The sequence below is a fragment of the Mauremys mutica genome, chromosome 7 (assembly GCF_020497125.1).
Source record: "Mauremys mutica isolate MM-2020 ecotype Southern chromosome 7, ASM2049712v1, whole genome shotgun sequence".
Classification (NCBI taxonomy): domain Eukaryota; kingdom Metazoa; phylum Chordata; order Testudines; family Geoemydidae; genus Mauremys; species Mauremys mutica.
The window spans coordinates 64,228,226-64,254,531 of NC_059078.1; the positions used below are offsets into that span (position 1 = coordinate 64,228,226).

At 45.9% G+C, this 26,306-nt stretch overlaps 1 protein-coding gene across 7 annotated transcripts in view; it reads left to right on the forward strand.

Annotated features, from left to right (window-relative positions):
- The window catches only part of ADK (adenosine kinase), a 566,325-nt gene that overhangs the window by 560 nt on the left and 539,459 nt on the right, over window positions 1–26,306 (forward strand). The window contains exon 1 of one of the 7 annotated variants that reach the window (XM_045025029.1): window positions 20,027–20,070. The exons of 3 other annotated variants lie outside the window; for them this stretch is intronic. In XM_045025029.1, the coding sequence (XP_044880964.1) occupies window positions 20,066–20,070 (5 nt within the window). In that variant the 5' untranslated portion in view covers window positions 20,027–20,065. Of the gene's footprint in view, window positions 1–20,026; window positions 20,071–23,520; window positions 23,742–26,306 lie in introns of those variants that run through there. 3 more of the 7 variants (XM_045025028.1, XM_045025032.1, XM_045025031.1) reach the window with 3 other exon arrangements.

The following is a 26,306-nucleotide window of genomic DNA, read 5'->3' on the forward strand; positions in this document are numbered from 1 at the left end:
AATACAATAGAACAATTTCATGTGCTTGTGCGTAGTACAGTTATCGGCTTCCCCGTAGCCGGCGCACGTTGTCAATTCCTGGGTTGCTTTCTGCAAAATGCAGTATAGCTAGCCCAGGCACTTTAACATTGCGGTAGGCACAGATTACCTTGTAGCCGTTGAATATGTTGTTAGGATTTGTGTGTTTCTGTAGGATTCTTTAATTATACTCGTTACCTGTGGCTGAGGACCGGCGTACTCTGACACTAATGCCGGGTTATGTTAAAATAGTCCCAGGGAGGAGGGTTCTCTAGTGAATGTGTTCCTGGTATAATATTTAGTTCCTTTCCTCCTTTTGTGAGTAGGTACCGGTACGTTGCTGGATTGTTTAGGGTGCTATCTGGGGTTGTTGCTTCTGCCAAACCCCCAGTCCTTCGTGTTATCACCATTGCACACTAACGTATTCCAATTCAGGAGACAAATGTCAGTGAGTTGAAAATCGTAGCACAAAGGACAATGAGAATTTTGTTTTAAGCAGTCGGGTTGATCTTTCGGTACGTCGGAGTTGTGGGTTTGCAATATCTCTTCATACACGTGGTTGTATCATACATGCTGCCTGCGGTCTTGCTCTGAACTCCATGCATTTGGCGGAGAATCGAAAATCAGAGTCATGTGCCGTGAGGGGGAAGAGGATCGTTACACTTTCCTTCTGTCCCGTGTAGCCGGATTTTATATAGAACTAGATGATGTCCCTCCATGAAACCCTTTAGGCATGAGCACCTAGGCACTTAGGTTCTTCCTATCATTTCAGCCCCCAGCAGACAGCAGTGAAAGAAACAGTGTCCTCTTGAGGAAATTGACAGTAGGAGCTGCAGAGGAGGGGAAAATGCCAGTCCTTGCTAGTTCATTCAATGACAGATAAGGACACAGCTGCTGGGTGCCAGGAAGGAGAGCACTACTGTTAAGCCTGGAGGTAACTTCCTCACAGCTGCATGGGGAGGCATTTGACTAGTCAATGTTTTTCCCAGGAATTGAAATTAGGGGGAGGTGTTCAAATTTACAGCAGGGGTGATGGCTGATGAGTAGAGCTGGATTAACCTTTTGTGGGCCTGGCACCAAGCATATTTGTGGGCCCCCCAAGGGTGCAGGGGGGGGGTCGGTCCCCGGAGTGAGGGGCCAGATGGGGCAATGGGACATGGCATAGCAGGGGTGGCCCCGCTCCGCCCAGCCCAGTGCAAGGGCACTATTTATAAACCGGCAGTTGCCAGACGCACAATGGCCTGCCCAGCCCTGTGCTGCCAGCATGCTCCTTCCCCTCGGGGCTGGGCCCATGTCGTGCCATACAGCCCCCTTACCCAACAACAGAACATCCCCCCGATTCCCTGTGGCCAGAGCCCCCTGGACCCGCTATGCCCAGCACCCCTGCCACAAATGCACAGTGCCCTGCACAACACCATAACTGTCCAGCACCCCACACAGAATCTCCACTCCCTAGTGCCCCAACACACAGATCTTCCCTGCCCCCTCACAGCCCAGCACTGCCCCCAGGTCCTCCAGAGGCCCACTCCCCTACACCCTGCCTCCTGGCCCCACGCACTGGCCCTGCTGAGATGTGACTGTGTCTGCCAGGTTGAGCTGCCAGTGCAGCCAGGGCTGGTCCCGGGGCAGGGAATCACTCCGGCCCCTCGGGAGTGGCGCGATCAGCCAGGCCAAGGCCTGCCCCACTTGGGCTCCCTCAGGACCCACTTGCCTGGAGGGGCCCAGCCAAGCCCCCCCCCCCCCGGCTGAGACTGGCCAGGCTTGTGCATCAGTCCCAGGTGGCTCAGCTCCAGGAAGACAGGTGAGGGCCCCCCAGGTGGTGGAAAGCAGAGACTATCTGGAGCCAGAGGTGCACTGGGGTCCAGCCAGGAGGCTGAGAGAAACTGGTGGGTGGGGTCAGGGATTGGAGAGGAGCCCTCGGCAGGCTGGCTGAGAGGAGCAAGTGGTGGGCGGGGCGGGAGGGGAAGCCAGGGGGTAAGCCAGCATGCTGGTGGGGTCTCAGGGCACAGCGTAAGCCGAGCAGGACGGAGCCCCTTATGAGCATGGGCCCAGCTCCATGGCGCCACTGGCACCATTGTAAACCCGGCACTGCTGACGAGGGGTAAGACTGTGAGTATGAAGGTGGCATGATAGTAAAAACTGAAAAATGTCTCACAACCATTTTATTAGATTTAACTCATGTTTTAAAATTACACAAATTAAAGTTGGCTACTGAAGCCTACTATGAAGCATTACATCTCATCCTTCTTGGTTTCTTGTAATTTTGCACAGCTCTATTAATGAACTTCTTTAATGCAGTGCATTCATCTTTGGTGGCTTCTCTTGTGTCTGGTACTGCCAGTCCTTCATGATATGCTCCTGATCAGGCAGAAGGTGACTCCTTTTAGAACAGAAAATTCTATTCAATGAGGAAAAAGAATGCTCAACGGTAGCTGTTATGACTGGGAGTAGCAAGAGATGGATTCCTACTTCTTTCATCCCAGGAAACCTAGCACAAAGATTGGGTTGAACCACTAGTGATGATAAAGAAGAAGTTGAAATCAGATCTTCATTTGTTCATCTTATGATATTCCACTCTGTTCAGATTCTTTATTCTGTCCTGATCACCTGGCAGCCCCATTGCTGGTAGTGCCTCACTCCACTTAACTGTTGGTGTTTTATAAGACAGGCATCTGTAAAAGCTACATAGAGGTTAAGTAGAATTCAGAAGTTGCTGTTGCAGATTTGTAAGAATCACATCTGTGTATTTTTCAGCTGTCTTAACAAACACATCTTGTCCTCTTCACTTAAGGAGTCAATATAAGTGTCTTAATTAGTCAACTTCTCAATTGAAGTCGTTGTTTCTTCCATTACCGTTTTCAATGTATAGAGCTCTGAAATAGCTTCTATTGCTGGAGAAAGGTCTACTACTGTTGTAGCAGGTGCCTGGATGGCATTGTTTAATGACCCAAGTGGTTTCAACAGTAGACTTACAAGAGAGAGAATGGCAATAATTTTCTCTGAACTTAGTAGTAAAAGTAGTCTCACTACTTAGATCCGTCCCATCTCAGTGGATACTTTCCAAAGCCAGTAATAATGGTTTCAGTAATTTTAAGACAACAGGCTTATGAGAAAGCCAGCGGGTTTTCCAGGTTGGACTCATTTGAACTTCAGTCCCAGTGTATCTTGTTTTTTTCAAGACGTTCAATCCTTTTGGACTCTTGCTGAAAAAAAGAAGACATTAAATTTATGGCTTTTTAAATGTCTTTTGAAGATTTGCAGCTCGTACTAGTGCTAATTGGAGTAGATGGCCTCCGCAATGTGTATAGGAAAGATTAGGGTTACGTTTTTCTCTGAGCAAAGCTTGTACTCCACTATGTCTTCCAGAGAAGGTTGTAGCTCCATCAAGTGCACAAGCAGCCATCTCTTTGGGGTTCAATTTATAAGCATATAACTCTTCGAAGATGTGGGTTGTCACAGATGCAGCTGATGTGTCTTCTATAACCTGAACATCTAGAAATGCATCTACTGGGCTACCATTGACATCAAGATAACATATGCAATGGCTTAATACTTGATGCCCATTTGCATTGGTGCATTCATCAGCCATGTATGCACATTTTCTGAATGCGGTGAGAGAGTTCTTCACTTTTTCAACTGCTGAGTTTTTCACTGTTGCACTGCATGCTTCTAACCAGTCAGTTGAGTTGCTTGCAGCAGGATAGTGAGCATTTGCCGGTCTTGGTTGGAACCAGTGTCCAACTTCACGATTAACAAGTGTCCATGCACTTAACATTGGCCTCCAGTTTGTAGTGTGTGGTATCTCTTGCTTAAATAGAAAGTATGATGCGACAGCCATGTTTGTTCTCATAAACTGTGTTGTGTCTCCAGCATCCTTAACAGCCTCATTAAGTACTTCTTAAAATTGGTTTTGACAGTGCCTGGCTTCTAAGGCTTTCTGCATGTCGATGCAGTCCAGAGGCTTGGTATTTTGCAGTCTTTTCACATAGGTTGTCAGCATTGGTTTGCTGATCAGTCTGTCAAACAAGCTCCTCCACTTTTACTATATAAATCAAGGGCGGGCAAACTTTTTGGCCTGAGGGCCGCATCGGGTTTTGGAACTTGTATGGAGGGCCCCCTGATGGCCCCCCCAGACTCCTGGCCCATCCAACCCCCCCGTTCCCTAACGGCCCCCCTAGGATCCCTGCCCATCCACCCCCCTGCTCCCTGACCCCGCCCCGGAACCCCCGCCCCGACTGCCCTGTGTCGCCCCATCCAACCCCTCCTCTCATTCCTGACTGCCCCCTGGGACCTCTGCCACATCCAACCACCCCTTCTCCCTGATCACCCCCGGAACACCTGCCCGCCCCCCACCGCCCCATCCAACCTCCCGGGACCCCCCCACCGCCCCATTCAACCTCTGTTCCCTACCTTCTGACTGCCCCGACCCCTATCCACACCCCCGCCCCCTGATCACCACTCTGAACTCCCCTGTCCTCTATCCAGCCCCTCCCGCCCCCTACCCCCTTACCGTGCTGCCTGGAACACCGGTTGCTGGCAGTGCTACAGCCGCGCCGCCCGGCTGGAGCCAGCCACGCACAGCGCAGTACAGAGCACCGGGTCAGGCCAGGCTCTGCAGCTGCGCTGCCCCAGGAGCTTGTTACCCCACTGCCCAGAGCATTGCGTCGGCAGTGCAGTGAGCTAAGGCTGTGCGGGGAGAGGGGGGAGAAACAGCAGGGGAGGAGCTGGGGGCGAGCATCCTGGGCCAGGACCTCAGGGGCCGGGCAGGAGGGTCCCGCGGGCTGGAGGTGGCCCATGGGCCGTGGTTTGCCCACCTCTGATATAAATATATGGTACACCCACATCTTGAATTACTGTGTGCTGTTCTGGTTGCCCCATCTCAAAAAAGTTTCATTGGAGTTTGAAAAGGATTAGAAAAGGACAACTAAAATTATTAGGGGTATGGAACAGCTTTCATATGAAGAGAGATTAATAAGACTGGGACTTTTCGGCTTGGAAAACAGACTAAGGGTATGTCTACACTTACAGAGTTTTTGCGCTGTGAGTTTCACTGGTGATGGGGAACCGGTGAAAGAAAAGCGCTGGTTTGTGTATTCACTCAATTCCTCAGGCATCAGAGAGTGTTTACACCATCAGCTCGTCCATGGCTGATGAGAGCAGCTCTGTAGGGCGGCTATCCCACAGTGCAGCTCTCTCAATAGGTCTTGTGGGGGGTGAGTGGAAGGCATTCAGGGTCCCTGCTCAGTGCCCTGTGCTGCCCTGCTTCATGTCTCAGAAGCCCCATTACTTCCTGGTTTCTTCCCTGGCATTTTTTTAAAAACCTCCTGCTGTCTGGCGGCTTTTGCCTGCCGCATCTACAAACAAATGGAAAGGGAGCTTCAAACTTCAAAAAGTGGGAGGGGCGGACGGCTGTGTGTCAGAGCAGCAGAGATGCTGGCCAGAGTGGCCACTTTTTGAACCGTGGGATATCCTTCAGAGGCCAAAGGGTGTTTACAGTGATAGAACATGTCTTCACTTTCACAGCAGCACAAAAAGAACAGCGGTAAGAGCTATATGCCTCTCATGAAGGTGGTTTTCTTTTTGCAGTGAAACTTCAGAGTTTCACCGCAAAAAGTGATTAACAAGTGTAGACGCTCCCATGGTTTTAGCACAAAAAAGGGACTTTTTGTGCTTTAAATGGTAAGTGTAGACATACCCTGTAACGGGTTAGACTCACCCCCGCGGCGCCTCCTGCTGGTGACTCCGGGAATTAGCTCTGTTCCAGCACTGGAGCGCCCTCTGCAGGCTGGTGATCCACCTGTCTTCAGGCCCCCGTGTCCCTCCCTGGACCCGGTGCCCTTTTACATGGGGTGCTGCCCCCTAGCAGTAACCCCTTTCTCTCTGGGTCTCCCCTCCTTAGGGAACCCTCACCCTCTATCCCCACCTTGCCTCAGTATTGGCTACTGACAGTCATTGTCTAGCCCCACACTCTGGGGCAGACTGCAGTATCAGCCTACTCATCAGAGGCAAAGTTGGGTTTGGACCTGCTGCCTTGGCCTACCCCTGGGCCGCCCTCTGCAACCCACAGTACCTATTGGCCCACTGCTAGGCCGCAGCCTGGGGCTTTCCAGGCCAGAGCTCCCCAGCTCCTTAGCCTGTCCCCAGCCCTGCTTCACTCAGGTACCTGGTCTCTGTTTCCCAGCAGCTAGGCCCATCTCTGTCTATGGCCAGAGAGAGACTGTCTGGGCTTCTGGCTTCCCTGGCCTTTTTATAAGGCCTGTGGCTCAGTTTGGGGCATGGCCTCACCTGCAGCCACTTCCCCAATCAGCCCAGCTTCTAAAGCAGCAGCTCTCAAGCCCTGCCAGGCCACTTTTAAACCCCTTCAGGGCTGGAGCAGGGTTCACCCTGCTACGTACCCTATGAGGGGATATGATAGAGGTCTATAAAATCGTGACCGATGTGGAGAAAGTGAATAAGGAAGTGTTGTTTACTCCTCCTGATAACACAAGAACTAAGAGGTCGCCTATGTGAAATTAATAGGAATCAGGTTTAAAACAAACAAAAGGAACACACAGTCAACCTGTGGAACTTTTTGCCAGGGGATGTTGTGAAGGCCAAAACTATTTAACAGGGTTCAAAAAAAGAACTAGATAAGTTCATGGACAACAGATCCATCAATAGCTATTAGCAGGATGGGCAGGATGCAACACCATGTTCTGAGTGTCCCTAGCCTCTTTTCACCAGAAGCTGGAGTGGATGACATGGGATTGATCACTCGATAATTGCTCTGTTCTGTTCATTCCCTTTGAAGCACCTGGCATTGGCCACTGTCAGAAGAGAGGATACCGGGCTAGATGGACTATTGGTTATACTGGGTCAAACCATTCTTAAGTAAACAAGAAATTATAATGTTTAGTGCGGAAATGCCCCAAGATAATGATCTCTCGAGCTTGCAATAATGTGAGATAACAACCTTGGCAAATAATGCATTTTAAAAATCTTGGCCTACTAGGAAACGTCACAGGCTTTGGCTACACTTACACTTCAAAGCGCTGCCGCGGCAGCGCTTTGAAGCGCTAAGTGTAGTCAAAGCGCCAGCTTTCTCCCAGCGCTGTCCGTACTCCACCTCCCTGTGGGGAATAACGTACAGCGCTGGGAGCCGCGCTCCCAGCGCTGGGAGCCGCGCTCCCAGCGCTGGGAGCCGCGCTCCCAGCGCTGGGAGCCGCGCGCCCAGCGCTGGGAGCCGCGCTCCCAGCGCTGGGAGCCGCGCTCCCAGCGCTGGGAGCCGCGCTCCCAGCGCTGGGGCTTTGACCACACTGGCGCTTTGCAGCGCCGCAATTTGCAGCGCTGGAGAGGGTGTGTTTTCACACCCTGCTGCATCACTGCAAATTTGTAAGTGTAGCCAAGCCCACAGTCTAGCATTCTGGAGCAAAGTCACTAAAACATTATCCAACAACCAAATGTTCCTTTAACAGTACCACTCCCTTCTCCCTCTCCCCCCATTCATAGTTGTTGTCCTTTGTCAATGGAGACCCAAAGTTCAGAGGTGCTTTTGCATGCGTTCACTTCCCACACTGTGGGAGGGAGAAGGCACCTTACTCTTTCCTCCAGCCACTCACTGCTAGCTCTGGCCACTGTTCATTATGCCACCATTCACTCCACCTCTCTATTGCCAATGGCCATGTGCCATCACCTGCTGTCACCTGCCACAGTGACTTCTGTGTGTCAGTCTTGAGGTTCCACCAGCTCTCACTGATTTCAGCTCTCAGTGGGGGGACCTCATTGCTAATGGAGGCCAGGCTGTGTCTTCCACAGAAACACTGTCCCACAGCAGATCTAAGCCCTTAGGCCTGATTATCAGAGCTCTCCCAGCGCTATAAAAAAACCCACCTCCAAGAGGGGAATAGCTTCCAGCACTGGGAGTGCTGGTGCACTGTCTACACTGGCACTTTACAGCGCTGAAACTTGCAGCGCTCAGGAGTATGTTTTTTCACACCCCCGAGCAAGAAAGTTGCAGCGTTGTAAAGTGCCAGTGTAGACAAGCCCTTAGTGAGTGCAGTTCAGTTCAGCTGAGGGTGACCAGTGCTTAATTTGTAATGAAAGAGGTGCCAGGGCTCAAGCAAATTTTTTTACTTTCATAACTGATGTGGCAAGCCCAGAGGTCCCACATGAACTACCAAGCCTAGATGTGCCAGGGCTCAGACTTGGCAAAAATTAAGCATTGAGTTCCATAACACTAGCTAGATTTCAGTGTTAATTAAAAGGTAGTATTATCACACTGAGCATTGCTACATGATACCTGAAGTATTTTTATGCTATCTGAGGAAAAATGACAGGTTTCAGAGAGGTAGCCACGTTAGTCTGTATCAGTAAAAACAACAAGGAGTCCTTGTGGCACCTTAGAGACTAACAAATGTATTTGGGCATAAGCTTTCGTGGGCTGTAACCCACTTCATCAGATGGAGTGGAAAATATAGTAAGCAGGTATAACTATACAGCACAGGAAAAGATGGGAGTGGCCTTACCAAGTGGGGGGTCAGTGCTAATGAGGCCAATTCAATTAGGGTGGATGTGGCCCATTCCCAACAGTTGACAAGAAGGAGTGAATATCAACAAAGGGAAAATTATTTTTTGTAGTGACCCTGCCACTCCCAGTCTTTATTCAGTCTACTTTGATGGTGTCAAGTTTGCAAATTAATTCCAGTTCTGCAGTTTCTCATTGAAGTCTGTTTTTGAAGTTTTTTTTGTTGAAGAATGGCAACTTTTAAGTCTGTTATTGAGTGTCCAGGGACATTGAAGTGCTCTCCTACTGGAATGTTTTTTTTTGAAATGTTACAATTTTTGATGTCTGATTTGTGTCCATTTATTCTTTTGTGTAGAGACTGTCTGGTTTGGCCAATGTATATGGCAGCGGGGCATTGCTGGCACATGATGGCGTATATCACATTGGTAGATGTGCAGGTGAATGAGTTAGTTCAAAACAGGAGCATGTAGATATACAAATAAAAAGAGTCATTTTGGAATTTGATTTGGTTACAATATTGCATAAGTGAACATCATAAAGCAATGAACAATTTGAAACATGGCTTGACATAAGGGGCTTAGAGTCCAATGGTAACTACTGGTAATTTTTTTTTTAAAATGCAGCATTAAGCAAAGGTACTTTAACACTGGCATGAGAACAGTCATGATAAAAAGTCACAGATTAACTATTCCTCCTAAATTAAGCTTGGCATTTTTTTGTGTCAGTGCAAAAATTGGTGTATTTCAGTGATTTGTTCTTTTAGCAGATGAATGACTGTTTTCAAGTCTAATAATAGGAGATGTTGACAATTGTGAATAATGGAAGAGGAAAAAATATCTGCACTACAAAAACAAACAAAAAACTAAAACTAACAACAAAACCACCAAAACCAAGCAAATAAAATATTATAAGCAAAACTATAAATCTGTATTTAAAAAAAACACCGTTAATGCCAGTTTCCTTAAAGTAGTTCTTAGCATGAAGAGAGCCTGGGAATCCAACACTCTGCTCATATAGCTAAACACAGCAAACTGCATCTTAATCAGATAAAGTTCCACCTGAAAAGTTAAAGCAGATACACTTATATTTTAAAATGAACCATACCACATGTAATCCAACACTTCAGTAATAAAGTATATTAAAAAAACTGAGAGGGCAATCTGTTGTGACTGACAATCAAAGGATGTAACACAGACCCAAGAAGGGTTGAAAATTTACCAAGCAGCTACTAGCTGGAGGTCAGCAGGAAAGATGGGAGGCCTCTCCCAGCATGGTCAAAGGACACTATCAAGTGGGAAGCTCAAAATGCATGTTTTTCCCCCCAAATGGTGCTTTGCCTGGAATCTGGTGCTCCTTCACCTCCCCCTTCAACATCCATCTGTGGCTAGTTGTTGTCTATCAAACTTAAATTTTCCCTCCTCAGTCAGTCACTCTCAGGGTATGTCTACACTACGAAATTAGGTTGATTTTATAGAAGTCAATTTTTAGAAATTGATTTTATAGTCGATTGCATATGTCCCCATTAAGCGCACTAAGTCAGCGGAGTGCGTCCTCACTACTGTGTCTAGCATTGACTTACGGCGCGGTGCACTGTTGGTAGCTATCCCACAGTTCCTGAAGTCTCCACCACCCATTGGAATTCTGGGTTAAGCTCCTAATGCCTGATGGGGCAAAAACACTGTCGCGGGTGGTTTTGGGTACTTGTCATCAGTCGCCCCTCCCTCCGTGAAAGCAACAGCAGACAATTGTTTCACGCCTTTTTTCCTGGATTACCCGTGCAGACGCCATACCATGGCAAGCATGGAGCCCACTCAGCTCACCATCGCCGCTGCTATTGCGGGCAAGTCTACTGTGGGGGCTGCTGTGATCCAAGTAGCCAATGCAACCATTGACGTTCTGTTATCAAGGGTAGTGACTCTGGGAAATGTGCGGGCCTTTTTAGATCCATCGAGGCGCCTGGACAGACATGGCTATCCTCCTCTTAGAGCACCAAATGGGAGCTAGAGACTCCAGGTCATTCTCTTCTTTAAGTTTCATCTCATGGAGATTTGGTCCTGCCTGGAATATCATGTGAGCTGGAGGCTTCTGCCTCAGGCTGCTCTCCCAGCTGGTAACACTGCGCGGTTGCACCTACCCCAGCCTACCCCTTGCTCTCATGGCTCACGAAGCCTGGACAGTAGTAAGGAGCAGTTCAACTATAGGCTGAGCAAGTGCAGAATGGTGATAGAATGTGCCTTTGGACGTTTAGAAGCTCGCTGGCGCTGTTGGTCAGACCTCAGGGCAACCAACATTCCCGCTGTTATTGCTGCTTACTGTGTGCTCCATAATATCTGTGAGAGTAAGGGGGAGACGTTTATGGCGGAGTGGGAGGTTGAGGCAAATCGCCTGGCATCCGATTTTGAGCAGCCAGACACCAGGTTGATTAGAAGAGCACAGCAAGGTGCGCTGCGCATCAGAGAGGCTTTGAAAACCAGTTTCATGACTGGTCAGGCTTTGGTGTGACAGTTGTGCGTGTTTCTCCTTGATGCAAACCTGCCCCCTTTGTTGATTTTAATTCCCTGTAAGCCAACCACCCTCCCCCCTTTGAAATAAGGTAACTATTGTTTTGAAACCATGCATTCTTTCTTTATTAATTTAAAAAAAAAAAAGAGATAACGGACAAGGTAGCCTGGGTAGGGTGTTAGAGGACGGAATGACAAGGCCACATTACTTATTGTAGCCACACTAAAAATCAAACTGTTTGAATGCCAGTCTTCTGTTGCTTGGGCCGTCCTCTGGAGTGGAGTGGCTGGGTGCCCGGAGCCTCCCCCTACGCGTTCTTGGGTGTCTGGGTGAGGAGGCTATGGAACATGGGAAGGAGGGGAGGCAGTTATACAGTGGATGCAGCGGGGGTCTGTGCTCTTGTCTTTCCTGCAGCTCCAACAGACGCTTCATCATGTCTGTTTGTTCCCCCATTAGCCTCAGCATTGCGTCCTGCCTCTGCTCTTTGCGCTCACTTAATTCTTTCCTGGTTTCTGCCACTGAATGCCTCCATGCATTAAGTTGTGCCCTATCAGTGCAGGAGGATTGCATGAGCTTGGAAAACATGTCATCGTGAGTGCATTTTTTTTCGCCTTCTAATCTGCGATAACCTCAGGGATGGAGATGATGGGGGAGCGTAGAAACATTCTATGGTCTATGATTCTTGGGGGACTGCATGGTTACCTGTGCTGCTGAGTTCGCCATGCTGACCAAACAGGAAATGAAATTCAAACTTCCTGGGGCTTTTCCTGTGTACCTGGCTAGTGCATCGGAGTTCAAAGTGCTGTCCAGAGCAGTCACAATAGCTCCTGGAGGCCAATACCATCGACTTGTGTCCGCACTACCCCAAATTCGACCTAGCAAGGTCGATTTTAGTGCTACTCCCTTCTTCAGGGAGGAGTACAGAAGTCGATTTTAAGAGCCCTTTAGGTCGACGGAATGGGGTTGGTTGTGTGGACGCATTCATTTTTAAATCGACCTAACGCGGCTAAATTCAACCCAACCCTGTAGTGTAGACCAGGCCTCAGTCATTATTTTTGCTATCCTTAATTTCCAAAAATAGAATTAACTACAGAATAAGCCTAGTAATGAAACAATGTGGATCATTGTTAATGCTGTCTCAAAACAAGATATAAAGTCCATAATAGTTGTTCCATTGTTTACAATTAAAGAGTGCCTATAGACCTGACTGTTGCATGTTATATGTGGGGTGGTTAAACCTTAAACTGAACTAGAAGCTGAAGTTATTTACATAAAATAGCAGCTTGCTTGACACACACAATATCTTGTAAAAACAACGAGGAGTACTTGTGGCACCTTAGAGACTAACACATTTATTTGGGCATAAGCTTTCGTGGGCTAAAACCCACTTCATCAGATGCATGGAATGGAAAATACAGTAGGACTAACATGGCTACCACTCTGAAACCTGTCACAGTATTTTGTGATAAGGATATTGCACTTTTGCCCTGAGATCTCGACTGGGTGCCAATTGACTTCTCAGCAGTGTGTAAAAGGCATTGTTTATGACATAATAAAGCCTTAAATGATCTGGGACCTACTCAAGAGACTCTCTCCCTGTGACAGGTTTCCATAAGATTGGAGTTTTAATAGGTCTGCTGACTGAGGATTGCTTTGTAGGAGATGGGGAGAAGAAAAGCACTGCTGCTTGTTTGGTTTTTTTTTTTTTTTGGGGTGGTGGTTGTTTGGTTTTTTTTAACATTGTGCTTTTAATTGATTTCAGGATACCCAGAGCCTGGGATAGATGATGATTTAAGTTGCCTTGGGGGGAGGAGAGAGAGAGAGAGTGTTTAAACAAACAAAAACTGTAATTAACTAGTATTTAGGATCGAATCAGAATGGTTGCTGCAAAGGAATATCATGCCTCACTAAACTTTAGAATGTTTTGAATTTGTCAGTAACTAGCTGATACACCCAAAATGGATGGCATTATTTATTTAGACTCTCAAATGGTCTGATCTTTGACTAAGTTCCTCCATATCAGATTACTAAAAGAAACACAGTAGTCATGGGGTCAGAAGCAAAATATTGTCAGGGATCAAAAATTGGCTAGGAAACAGAAAACAAATGGTCCATTGCCATCATGGCAGAAAGTTAGTGGTGAAGTGCCACATGATTCTATTCTAGGACCCGTGTAGCTTAATATATTTATCACTGATCATGGAAAAAGGATTGAGCAGTGAGATGGTAAAATATGCAGATGACACAAAATTATATAGGCTTATCCAAGTCTACAGAGGACTATAAGGAACTTCAGAAAGACTTAACCAAGCTAGGTGAATGGGCAACATGATGGCACATCAAATGAAACTCAGTGCATGGGAAGGAAAAATTTGAACTACTCGTACACCTTATTGGGTTCTAAATGAACTTTACCAACTCAGGAAAAGGACCTGGGCAACACTGTGGACAGCTCAAGGAAGACCTCTGTTCATTGTACAGCTGTGGCTTAAAAAAAAAGGCAAACAAAACGGTAGGATATGTAAGGATAGGGATGGAGGATAATACAGAAGATACGTCATTGCATAAATTGCAATATATGGCATTGCATAAAGTTTTGCTGAGATTATAAAATTTGAAAATTCCTCTAAAAAAATTCTCTCTATGTATGTGTATATGGAACAGGCAAATGAACAACTTCCTTGGGAGCTCTTCCTAGCAAATGCCATTCTTTCCTGTGATAAAATCATGTGAGCTACATTATCATTTCCTGTGGATGCTCTGCATCTCTTATATTGATTGGAGGTCATGATGTAGTTGGCAGTTTAAAGAAATTGATTTGTCTACATGTAGAATAGGTAAGCATTGAATTTTGGCATTGGTATTAAAGTAAAAATACAAAGCACAATACCCTCCTTTCTCTATTAGTATTAGGCAACTTATTCTCCTTATCCCTGGTATACACTACGAGTGTAGGTCGAATTTAGCAGTGTTAGATCGATTTAACCCTGGACCCGTCCACATGACGAAGCAATTTTTGTCAACTTAAAGGGCTCTTTAAATCGATTTCTGTACTCCTCCCTGACAAGGGGATTAGCGCTGAAATTGACATCGCTGGGTCCACTTTAGGGTAGTGTGGACTTAATTTGACGGTATTGGCTTCCGGGATCTATCCCAGAGTGCTCCATTGTGACTGCTCTGGACAGCACTCTCAACTCAGATGCACTGGCCAGGTAGACAGGAAAAAGCCCCAGGAACTTTTGAATTTCATTTCCTGTTTGGTCAGCATGGCGAGCTGATCAGCACGGGTGACCATGCAGAGCTCATCAGCACAGGTGACCATGCAGTCCCAGAATCACAAAAGAGCTCCAGCATGGACTGAACGGGAGGTACTGGATATGATCACTGTTTGGGGAGACGAATCTGTGCTATCAGAATTCCGTTCCAAAAGATGAAATGCCAAAATATTTGAAAAAAATCTCTAAGGGCATGATGGACAGAGGCTACAACAGGGGACTGCAACAGCTGCGTGAAAATTAAGGCTTTGGCTACACTTACACTTCAAAGCGCTGCCGCGGCAGCGCTGCCGCGGCAGCGCTTTGAAGCGCTAAGTGTAGTCAAAGCGCCAGCGCTGGGAGAAATCTCTCCCAGCGCTGTCCGTACTCCACCTCCCTGTGGGGAATAACGGACAGCGCTGGGAGCCGCGCTCCCAGCGCTGGGGCTTTGACTACACTGGCGCTTTGCAGCTCCGCAATTTGCAGCGCTGGAGAGGGTGTTTTCACACCCTGCTGCAGCGCTGCAAATTTGTAAGTGTAGCCAAGGTGTAAGGCACTCAGGCAAGCGTACCAAAAAGCCAAAGAGGCAAACGGCCACTCCAGGTCAGAGCCCCAGACATGACGCTTCTATGATGAGCTGTATGCAATTCTAGGGGGGCCCCCCACCACTACCCCACCTCTGTCCGTGGACACCTGCAAGGGGGGAGTCTCACGCAACAGGGATGAGTATTTTGGGGATGAGGAAGATTAGGAGATGGAGGAGGAGGAGGTTAGCGCACAGCATGCAAGCAGAGAAACCATTTTCCCCAACAGCCAGGAACGGTTTATCACCCTGGAGCCAATACCCTCCCAACCACGGACCATGAAGCCGGAGAAGGCACCTCTGTTGAGTGTACCTTCGTAAATATAATGCATGGTTTAAAAGCAAGCGTGTTTAATGATTAATTTGCCCTGAAGATTTGGGATGCATTCGCAGCCAGTACAGCCCCTCCTTTTAAATGGCCAACCCAACGGGTGCTTGGTATGGGAAAGGAAGGCGCTGCTGTTTGAAACCATTCCCACATGTTATGAAGGTTGAAGAAGCCGAAAGACTATGGCTTACCATGGCTGCCTGCAAGCCAAATTCTGTTGCCTGGCCCTGCATGTGTGATCTCTCACACCAAACTGGCAGGCCCTCAATATAAGAGGCAAAATGTAACCTTGTACCAAAAGCACATGTGCTATGTAATGTTAACAGCTTGGTTCACCATGAAAGAGTCTACCCATTGTTCTCTAAAATGTGTCTTTTTAAATACTACTCTCCCTTTTTTCCTCCCGCAGCTGCAAATGTTTCAATGCTCCCCCTGTCATCTCCGTCCCAGAGGCTAGCGCAGATAAGAAGGCGAAAAAAACGCACTTGCGATTAAATGTTCTCTGAGCTCATGCAGTCCTCCCACACTGAAAGAGCTCAGCAGAATGCATGGAGGCAAACAATGTCAGAATCCAGGAAAGCAGAAAATGAACGCAAGAACAGGAGGGACGAGCAAGATGAGAGGTGGTGGGAGCAAGAGGAGAGGTGGCGGCAGCGCGATGATAGGAGACTGGATGCAGTGCTGAGGCTACTGGGGGATCAAACTGATATGCTCCAGCGTCTGGTGGAGCTGCAGAAAATGCAGAGCTGCAGCCCCTGTGTAACTGCCTGCCCTCCTCCCCAAGTTCCATAGCCTCCTCACCCAGATGCCCAAGAATGTGGGTAGGCTCTGGCCACCCAACCACTCCACCCCAGAGGACTGCCCAAGCAACAGAAGGCTGGCATTCAATAAGTTTTGAAGTGCAGTGTGGCCTTGTCCTTCCCTCCTACCCTCATCCACCACCCCACCCAGTGCTTCCCGCTTCACCCACCCCTTCTGGGCTACTTTGGCAGTTATCCCCATATTTGTGTAATGAATTAATAAAGAATGCATGATTTTGAAACAATAATGACTTTATTCCCTCTGCAAGAGGTGATCAAAGCGGGGAGGGCAGTTGGCTTACAGGGAAGTAGAGTGAACCAAGGGGGTGGGTTTTCATCAAGGAGAAACAAACAGAACTGTCACACCGTAGCCTGGCCAGTCATGAAACTGGTTTTCAAAGCTTCTCTGATGCACAGCATGCCCTGCTGCGCTCTTCTAATCGCCCTGCGCGTAATCAGCAGCCAGGCGATTTGCCTCAACCTCCCACCCCGCCATAAACTTCTCACCCTTACTCTCACAGATATTGTGGAGCACACAGCAAGCGGCAATAACAATTGGAATATTGGTTTAGCTGAGGTCTAACAGAATCAGTAAACTGCGCCAGTGCGCTTTTAAACGTACAAATGCACATTCTACCACCATTCTGCACTTGTTCAGCCTATAGTTGAACAGCTCCTGACTACTGTTCAGGGTGTACGGCTTCATGAGCCATGGCATTAAGGGGTAGGCTGGGTCCCAAGGATAACTATAGGCATTTCAATGTCCCCAACAGTTATTTTCTGGTTTGGGAAGTAAGTCCCTTTCTGCAGCTGTTCAAACAGACCAGAGTTCCTGAAGACGTGAGCGTCATGTACCTTTCCCGGCCATCCCACATTGATGTCAGTGAGACGTCCCTTGTGATCCACCAGTGCCTGCAGCACCATGGAAAAGTACCCCTTGCAGTTTATGTACTGGCTGCCAAGGTGGTCTGGTCCTAAGATAGGAATATGCGTTCCGTCTATTGCCCGACCACAGTTAGGGAATCCCATTGCAACAAAGCCATCCACTATGAGCTGCACACTACCCTTGATAGCAATAGCTTAGTGATTGTGTTGGCTACTTGGATCACAGCAGCCCCCACAGCAGATTTACCCACTCCAAATTGATTACCGACTGACCAGTAGCTGTCTGGCAAGCTTCCAGAGGGCTATGGCCACTCACTTCTCAACTGTGAGGGCTGCTCTCATCTTGGTATTCTTGCACTTCAGGGCAGGGGAAAGCAAGTCACAAAGTTCCATGAAAGTGCCCTTACGACTGATGACATGTACCCAGAACCACCTGCGACAATGTTTTTTTCCCCATCAGGCACTGGGAGCTTAACCCACAATTCCAATGGGCGGTGGAGACTGTGGGATAGCTACCCACCGTGCACCCCTCTGTAAGTTAATGCTAGCCACAGTATTGAGGATGCACTCCACCGACTTAATGCGCTTAGTGTGGACATACGCAGTCGACTGTATACAATCGATTTCTAAAAATTGACTTCTATAAAATCGACCTAATTTCGTAGTGTAGACATATCCTTAGACTAAGTTATCAAGCACACAATTGTTAATGGTTTTTAGGAAGAGTTGTTGCTCATAATTAAAGTTGAATTTGGGCCCTAGTCTATTAGATATGTATAAAAAATGCAAATTTTTTTATTAATGTTACTTTACAGTTAGCTTCTTTGCTAAATTACTTGTATTTCAGGCATTTTAAAATTATTCCCTTTCGAGACTTCTTTCAAGTAAAGGAAGATAGCACAATTTTAGGGGAGAGGTTTTATTGTGTCTTCTTTCAGCTACCAATCCAAATAAACTAGACTGTAAACTAGATTGGTATCTTAAATAAACTCCAATAAATTTTCTATCTAGAAGTGAGCAATTCATTTTGTTTCATTTCTCTTGCTTTTTTCATTTCCCCCTACCCTCTTTTATTTCTGTCCTTTGCTTTTACCCCCTCAGATCTGTGCATCTTTTTCCTTCCCAGATCCCCTTGTAGGGCCCAATTATGCAAACAGGTAAGCAGGTGCATAACTTTGCTCATATGACTATTCTCATTGGCCTCATGGGCACTGACTTCAGTGTGGCTCTATGCAGAGGCATGACTGAACGTATTAGCTTGCAGTATTGGGTCCTGAAAGACAGATAAAACCAATAAGTATATTGTTGACAGATGGAAATTTAGGGAGTAATATTTTACAAAACTCTTTTTAGAAAGATGAGCAGAGCACAAAGGTGCTATGGTTTCATTCTGTGAGGGAATATAAACAACAAACTTTCCTCTGTTTGCTGTTTGGACATAAATATATATATCCTCCGAAGGAGTTAGTTGACTGGCCAACTGAAAAATGCAAGTATTATAATGATGAAGGTTCTGTTTCACATTATGCAGTTACTTAATTCTATAATTAGTAGTTAGGGCCCCACATGTCATTGCTCAAAACTTGAAGTAATCATGCTGGAGTTGCCAGAACAAAAAATATCCAGTGCAATTTTTATTCTTGTCCATTATCAGATTGGAACAGAGACCTATTTATTTTGTTGTTTATTTAAATAATGTATTCATTTCATGTTGTGTGAAGGGGGGTACAAGCACTTTGGGGGTCACTGAAAAGAACTCTCTTGGGCTATAACCATCCACATTTCCCCTCATTGTCTCTCTGGGTCCACTGTTCCCAGCAAATATGCAGTTTTAATAATGAATTCTGAAATTCAATTGGATTCTTCCCAGGTCTTTTGTGAGTTCCTTTCTATCTAACTGGTCTGGGACAGAAGGAAGGCAGCTGGGTTGCATTACTCATCTAGTCAGGTCAGTTGATCTTACCTACAAATAAGCTTGTAAGGTAACTGGAAAGAAAAGAGGGGTGGATTTCCCCCCCGCTCCCTCTTTTGTGTGGAAGTTGTTGGAGAGTCAATGCATAGAAGTAGTGAGTGTAAAAGAAGCTGTTGGCTCTAGGGCTTAATTTTGGTTTACTCTTATATTATTTGCTTATAGAGTGTGCATAACTGTATTACAGAGAGCTATAGCTTGTGATATTGAATTTGAGTTATTGGGGGGTGAGGAGGAAATAAACCATGTGTGTGGGGTGTAACAGAGTGCTGGCTAGGAGAAACAAGCCAGGCCCCTGTTAGCCCTGTTCCAGGGGAAGAAGGTTAGTATCTATTGGGTTATCCGGGAGAGGGGCCATGCCCTAATTACCAGAGTGGGTCCACCTGCAGGCCTGGGTAGTCAGCCTGCCCTATAAAGCTGGCTAGGAAGCAGGAGGAGATAGGTAATGGAGGAGTGTAGACTCTAGATCCTTGCTGGCTGGGAAGTTAGCAGTCTCCCAGAGTGTTGGTCTCTGTAAATAATAGGGGGGGGGGGGGGAAATGGACACAATAAAAGGACATGGGTGTTGCACTTCAGTTGGTCTTTGACTGCATTTGTGGAGGGGCCGGGAGGAGGCACTGCTACATGGGGGTTTTGTCTACTTATACAGAGTACAGTAACTCCTCACTTAACATTGTAGTTATGTTCCTGAAAAATGTGGCTTTAAGTGAAATGTTAAGCAAATCCAATTCCCCATAAGAATTAATGTAAATGAGGGGGTTAGGTTCCAGGGAACTTTTTTTTCACCAGACAAAAGACACAAATATATATATATATATATATATATATATATATATATGTATAATACACACACACACTCTATATGTTTTAAACAAACAATTTAATAGTGGTACACAGTGATGATGATTGTGAAATTTGGTTGAGGTGGAGGAGTCAGAGGGTGGGATATTTCCTAGGGAATGCCTTATGGCTAAATGATGAACTAGCAATTGACTGGGCCCTCAAGGGTTATCTCTCACACCCTACAAGGCAGCAGGAATGGAGGGAGGGGAGACCGCATCGCAGACAGAGAGACACTCACTCACACACATGCTGTGTGTGGTGCATTTTCCCTTTAAGTACACTGCCTTGTTAATTAGGTCAGCTTGCTGAGACCGCAGCTGCTGCCAGCAAGCTCCCTCCGTCCTGATCCCTATTGTGTGTCCCCCCCTGCTCTATGGAAGATGGGGTAAGTGGAGTGCAGGGGGAGGGGGAACACCCTGACATTAGCCCCCCTTTTCCTCCCCCCCCCACAGCAAGCAGGAGTCTCGAGGAGCAGTGCCAAGGCAGAGGGCAGGAGCAGCACATTGCAGTGGTGGGGAGGGATAGCTGCAATTGCTATCCTGCTGACCAGCTGCTGCACAGGGAACTTAAGGGAGTGGGGAGCTGATGTGGGGGGCTGCTGGTGCACCCTGGTTTTAAGCCCCCACAAGCTAGCTGCAACAGGCTGCTCTTCCTGCAAGCAGTGGACAAAGCAGGCGGCTGCCAAACAACTTTAAAAGGGAGCATTGCACAACTTTAAATGAGCATGTTCCCTAATTGATCAGCAATGTAACAACGAAACAACATTAAGCGGGATGACTTTAAGTGAGGAGTTATTGTATCTTCAACTGTCCTTGGAGTCTTCCCCGCCAGGATCCTGCTCTGCACACACGTAAGGGTCTGCTGTGTGGATCCAATTCTAGGATTGGGGAATGTATTGCTAACAAAAAGGTGGTTAACTGATGTTTCTAACAGAAGTGTAGGAAAACAGTATCCTGTTGAAATAGATTAGTATTAACCTCACTAGGGGTATATGAATATTACAAGGCGTCCCCCTCAAAACTCACCTGCATATTTTTATTTTTTATGAAAATAATAAATTAGATACTTTTTGATACAGAGTAATTCATATCTTTACAAATGTTGATATAAGGATATGCAGGTTAGGTATGCTTCAAAAATATATTTTCCTCCTATGCCTGCATGCAACCAAGTAGCAGGCTGATTATATGAAGAAAATTCATTCTGTGTTCTGTGAAAGTGGTGCACTTGCTTAACTTTGAATAGCCCCCCTGAGTACACACTGTGTGTGTAAAGTTGTGTGTGTGTGTCTTTATAGGGTCATGACTTTGGAAACTGATACTTACTTGACCCTCATCATCACAGTATCCTTTATAAGTGTTATGGGTTATTTTTCTGTAAGGTAAAAGTTTGCATTTTTATTTTTATTTTTTTAATCCTAGATAAAGAGACAAACTATGAAAGTTGAGAATAGAGCTAAGTGAATTTTTTTTCAGCAAAAAATACAGATTTGGCAAGCCTTTCACATTTTTTAAATATCTCTGTTTCAATATTAATTTCCTTTGTTTTTATTTTAAAAAGGCTCAGTCAAATCAAACTTTTTTCATTTTTCATCAAACAATGTTTCCTTTAACCCAAAACTATTTTTTTAAGTGCCAGTGAACCAAAAAAAACAAACAAAAAAACTGTTGTTCACACAATTCTAGTTGAGAGAGATGACTATTCCATTTATTCTTGGAAGAAAGGCAGGCGACCTTCTCTCCATTCCTTTCCCCTTTGTTGAGTATACCTAAGAAATCTGTAAAGGGTGCACTTTTTTCTCCCCATTCTTTCCCTGTTCTTTTTCTCTATTCCTCTCTCCATTGGCAATCACTCAGCTTGATAAAATCTCACTTACCTCACTGTGGTATCTGAACTGCTATCAGATAATTAAAGAAATAAAGCACACTTTGGTTTCAATCACTCTCCTATTATTCCTGAATAACAATCCACATAAAGTGTTTCTTGGTGTGTAATAGATTGAATAACCCAGATAAGAGAGAGGTACTGAACTAATTTTCAAAAGTTGTACCTAAGATGTATATAAGCAACTCATATCTTTATAAAGAGCCAGCAAAACTAAAAAAGATGGAATTGGAGATCTGTGTTTTCCTTCTTACAAAAGGCAAAATACATAATTGTTGCAATTCTAAACAGAAAAAAATTCCATTTGAAGTAATCCACAGTTTATATGATAGAGAAGGTAACTATGAATAGGTAATAGACTAACTTTATAAATGTGTATCAAACCACCTGTCAGCTATTTTAGATGGGACTGGAGACTTTAATGGAGTCCTATGCCTGGAGGTGGTGGTCCTAGAGCTACTAAGGTGTAGGATGACCAGATATCCTGTTTAAAGAGACAGTCCTGTTTTTGGGACTTTTTCTTATATAGGCATCTATTACCCCTACCCCCTTTCTCATTTTTTTCAGTTGCTGTCTGGTAACCCTACTAAGGTGGCTATAAGCCACCTCAGAATTCTGTTTACACAAGGGAAATCCCCCCAGTGGCGTTCATTCTGGCTGCCTTGCATAGTCAGAGGCACAAAGTGGGCTGAAGGATTTGGCCCTTTGACTTCCAAAGGGAAGAGCAGAATGATAAAATGAGTGTAGACTGCTGTCTGCAATTTGATGAAAACTCAACTGGTTGTACAGATTTCCTTTTAGTAGTACAACATGTGGTCCATAAAATTGTCAGAAAAGCAGTTCTGGAAGAATTGCAATGGAAAGTTAGAACACAACATCTTGTAGTTCTCTACTACAGAATTATTGGCAGATAAATGTTATAATATTTATGATTGGAATAAGAAATATGAACTCCTCGCTGTCCACCCTCCCGCCCTCTGCTTGCCTCCCTATTCGCCAGCTCACCCCACTTGCCCTCCTGCCTCACCTCCCTGCCCACCTCCTCACAGTTTTATCAAAGTGCAGGATCCCCCAAAGCATGGGGTCTGGGGCGGGCGCACCAATTCACCATACCCAAAGGACAGCTCTGGGGGTGGGGAGAGGGAAATCAGTCTTGCCAACTCCTACAATATTTGGTGTAGTTTCTTAGAGCCCCCAATCCTGAAATTGCCTGAATGTTTCACTTCTTGATTACCTGCTTGTTGTTGAAAGAAATGAATGTCTCTTGTGGTCACTGTTGCAGAGGAAAGCTGGACACTGTAACCTAAGTGCATCTTAAAGGCTCAAAACCAGCAACTAAGTTAAAATAACCCAATCTGTGTGTGTGTTGGGGGGGAAGCCATCCGGTTATTTTAAGGCCACTCTGATGAGTTGTGGGATGGACCCGCTTCATGATTCTGGAACACGCAGGCTTGGCACTAGTGTGGGGCATAAATAGCTTTTGGAAGTAAGGGCAGGACCTCAAGGATGCACACAGGCACCCTCCTGAAGGAAGATGATCAGGCTCTGGGAGTGTAGGGAGGCACAGTAATTGTGAGGGTCATATGGAGGGTCTCTTCCCCCCCCCCCCCACTTCGTGGCCATCTTTAATATGGGCAGAAAGATCGCTGTAAAATAACCCATTTAACATGGTGCATTGGGTGGGGGTTTTAAAGGTGGGTGGCAGTTTACGTCAGGGTGTGTCTGCCCACAGTAAAGATGGCGGATAGAGGGCGCGAGCATGGCATTCCAGGTCTCGTGCGCCTCGGGGGGCACGGCGGGAGCCCTCAACACGGCCGATGGACGAGCCCCGCTCCCCCTCGCCTCTGTCTCCTCTTCTCGCAGGGGTGACGCCCCGGCTCGGTGTCAGCCAATCGCTGCGGGTGCGTGTGTGTGTGGGCGGGGCTGCCGGCAGGGTGAGTGGCCAAGCTGCATAGGGCTGCTCAGTGGAGATAGAGGGAGCTGAGGAGAGGAGCCAAGTGGCGGCCGTGCTGCTGCAGGGGTTCTGTGTGCGGCCGCTGCTGCGACTGGGGACTCCTCCTTCCAGGAGGGCGCGGAGGGAACCATGCCAGTTCTCAGGTAGTGCATAGGCGTTGATGCTGCTGTGGCTCGCTCCCCTAGCGCGGCCACTAGGGCAACGGGCTGCTGTCTTAGGTGTGCATTGACTTACTACCTCTGCCTAGACTTGGGATGGCTTCGTTTCATTGCCTTCCCCGATGGTGTGGGCTTGGGGTGGCTCAGTTTCCCCATTCCCTCCCCTCCCTTTTCCTTGGGTTCTGGGTGGGAACGACGCTATTTTACCACCCTCCCCCCCCATCTCCAGTCCATAGCCAGTTCATTTGGTGTTTGACATCCCTCCCACTGGGAACTCTCCCCCCCCCCAACTTTAACTATGTAAGTGCTGTCTTTTAATCAGATGCCAATTATCTGTATGTTGCAAAAAATATACGAATATTATGGACGTTTATTATTTATGTGGCACCATGAGTGTGCTGGATGGTTTACAGACAAGTACCCTGCCCTGAGGTACCTTGTCTATTACACTCCTACCTATGATTTAACAGGGTTTGGTTGAAACAAAATTAAAAGCCTATCCAATATGAAAGCGAATTACATGCCTCTTTACATCCTGGTGCTCGCCTTCTCTTGGACACTAGCTGGCAAAGTAAAGTGGTTTTTAGTCTGAAATTGCTCTAAATCTTTGCAGTGTTTAATAATGTGTTGCACTAACATGGGGGGCTCTGGGTTGAAATGGAAGTCTCAAATTAGGATGTGTGGAGGGATCTATCTGTCATTGGCCTGCTATGATAAGCATTTCCAGGAAAATCATTTGGGAGTATGTTGACTTTAAAGTGATGGACTATCGAACTGCTGTAATGTGGGGCAATATGAAATGGATGAAGGACAAGAAGTAGATGCATATATTTGTAGCAGTTCTAACATCCGTCTTGGTGTATAATGTTGGCAGGACTCACCGTTTTAAAGTTTGATTTGGAGCTAAGCCTTTTTTTCCTCCATGCTACACATTTAATTGTGGAGAAAGAGCAACTAAAGTAATATGGCAGTAACTTGCATAATCTTGCAATAATAGATTAACGTTATGATCCAGTCTTAATATTTGCTACATTTTTAAGCTCAGTTTAGATCAATCCCAAATGCTGAGGGTCTTAATTTTATCCTCCTTAACACTCAGGGTGGACCTGAAGCATTATTATGCCAGGGTCACAGATGAGTAATAGCTACAGTGACTAGATTTAAAATCTATAGCTTTAACATGCAGTAGTGTGAATTCTTCTTTTGTAAAATTAGTTTTTTCTTAAAGACCCTCCTCTTTTAAATGGACTTGTACTGTGAAGTGAACTGGTGACCTTTATCATATATATACACATACTGATCAGTCCCATAGTTCCTGAAGAGCTGTCTAAAGTTACAGCCTCTGAGTTTAATTATCATTCAAAGGTGGCTCTCCCATCCTCCCTTCCACCCACCCCCATGTGCAGTATATCAGATGTCACCCTGTCTCCAGTTAAGGAGTATAGACCAGTGACTCTTTCACAACATGATGCTATTCAGCTGCCAGGTTATGTTGAGCTAATGCAACTGCCTGAAAATCTCACTACTGGTAGAACAGTGTTAATCAGTATGACAGACCTAGTTCCTACAGACTTTGGCTTTAAGGGGCTTGGAATCTAAAATAAATTACATCTTTCAGAGGATTGTGAAATGTGTATTGAAGATACTGCATTAACCCTGTATGTAAACATGCAATGTTTTAGCCAAATGTTAACTTCATTTCTTTAAAGCCCTTTAAAGTATATGAATAGCCCTTTGATTTCAGTGGGGCTATTTGCATGCTTAAAGTTAGCCATGTGCTTAAGTGCTTTACTTAATAGAGATGTAATTGAAATAGCCTTTCAACTTTATAGAACTATGGAGTACTAGTACCATAGGTGCTGGAACTAATGGGCTGGGGTGCTGCTGCACCCCCTGGCTTGAAGTGGTTTCCATCATATACAAGGTTTATAGTTTGGTTCAGTGGCTCTTAGCACCCCCACTAGACACATTGTTCCAGCACCCCTAACTAGCACTGAAGTGCCTCTGGTCTCAGATTAATTACAGTGAAGGATAAATGATCTTTGTGTTGCAGAAGTAATTGTGCTGTGAACAGAACTGTATTGGTCAAAAGCTTTCAGCAGTTCCTTGCAAGATTTTAAAAGAGTTTCTGTGAATGAATATGTATTGCTGTTTTATTACATCTTGAAACCCTGTCCTAACTGAACTGTGTGTACAAGTCTGTCTCTACATAGTGGCTTGTTTGGCTTTGCTTTTGAGAGCAGGTCTTACATGTGTTATAGAAATGTTAAACACCACTTTTTTTTCCCCTCATGAAGTATGTGTGCTATCTCTTCATAAATTTAAGACTGGGTGTATAACATGGTTTAGTAACCAATTTGTAGTATAACTTTGGCTCCACCCAGGAAAAGGCCAAACCATGTTGTAAGTATTCTGACATTTTTATTTTTGGGAGAGAAAAGGTAGGTGAAGTAATATTTTTATTGGACCAACTTCTCTTGGTAAAAAAGAGAAGCTTTTGAGCTCTGTGGAGCTTTTCTTCAGGTCTGTTCTGTGGAGCTCAAAAGCTTGTCTCTTTCACTAAGATAATTTGGTTCTATAAAAGGTATTACCACACCCACCTTGGCTCTCTCATATCCTGGAACT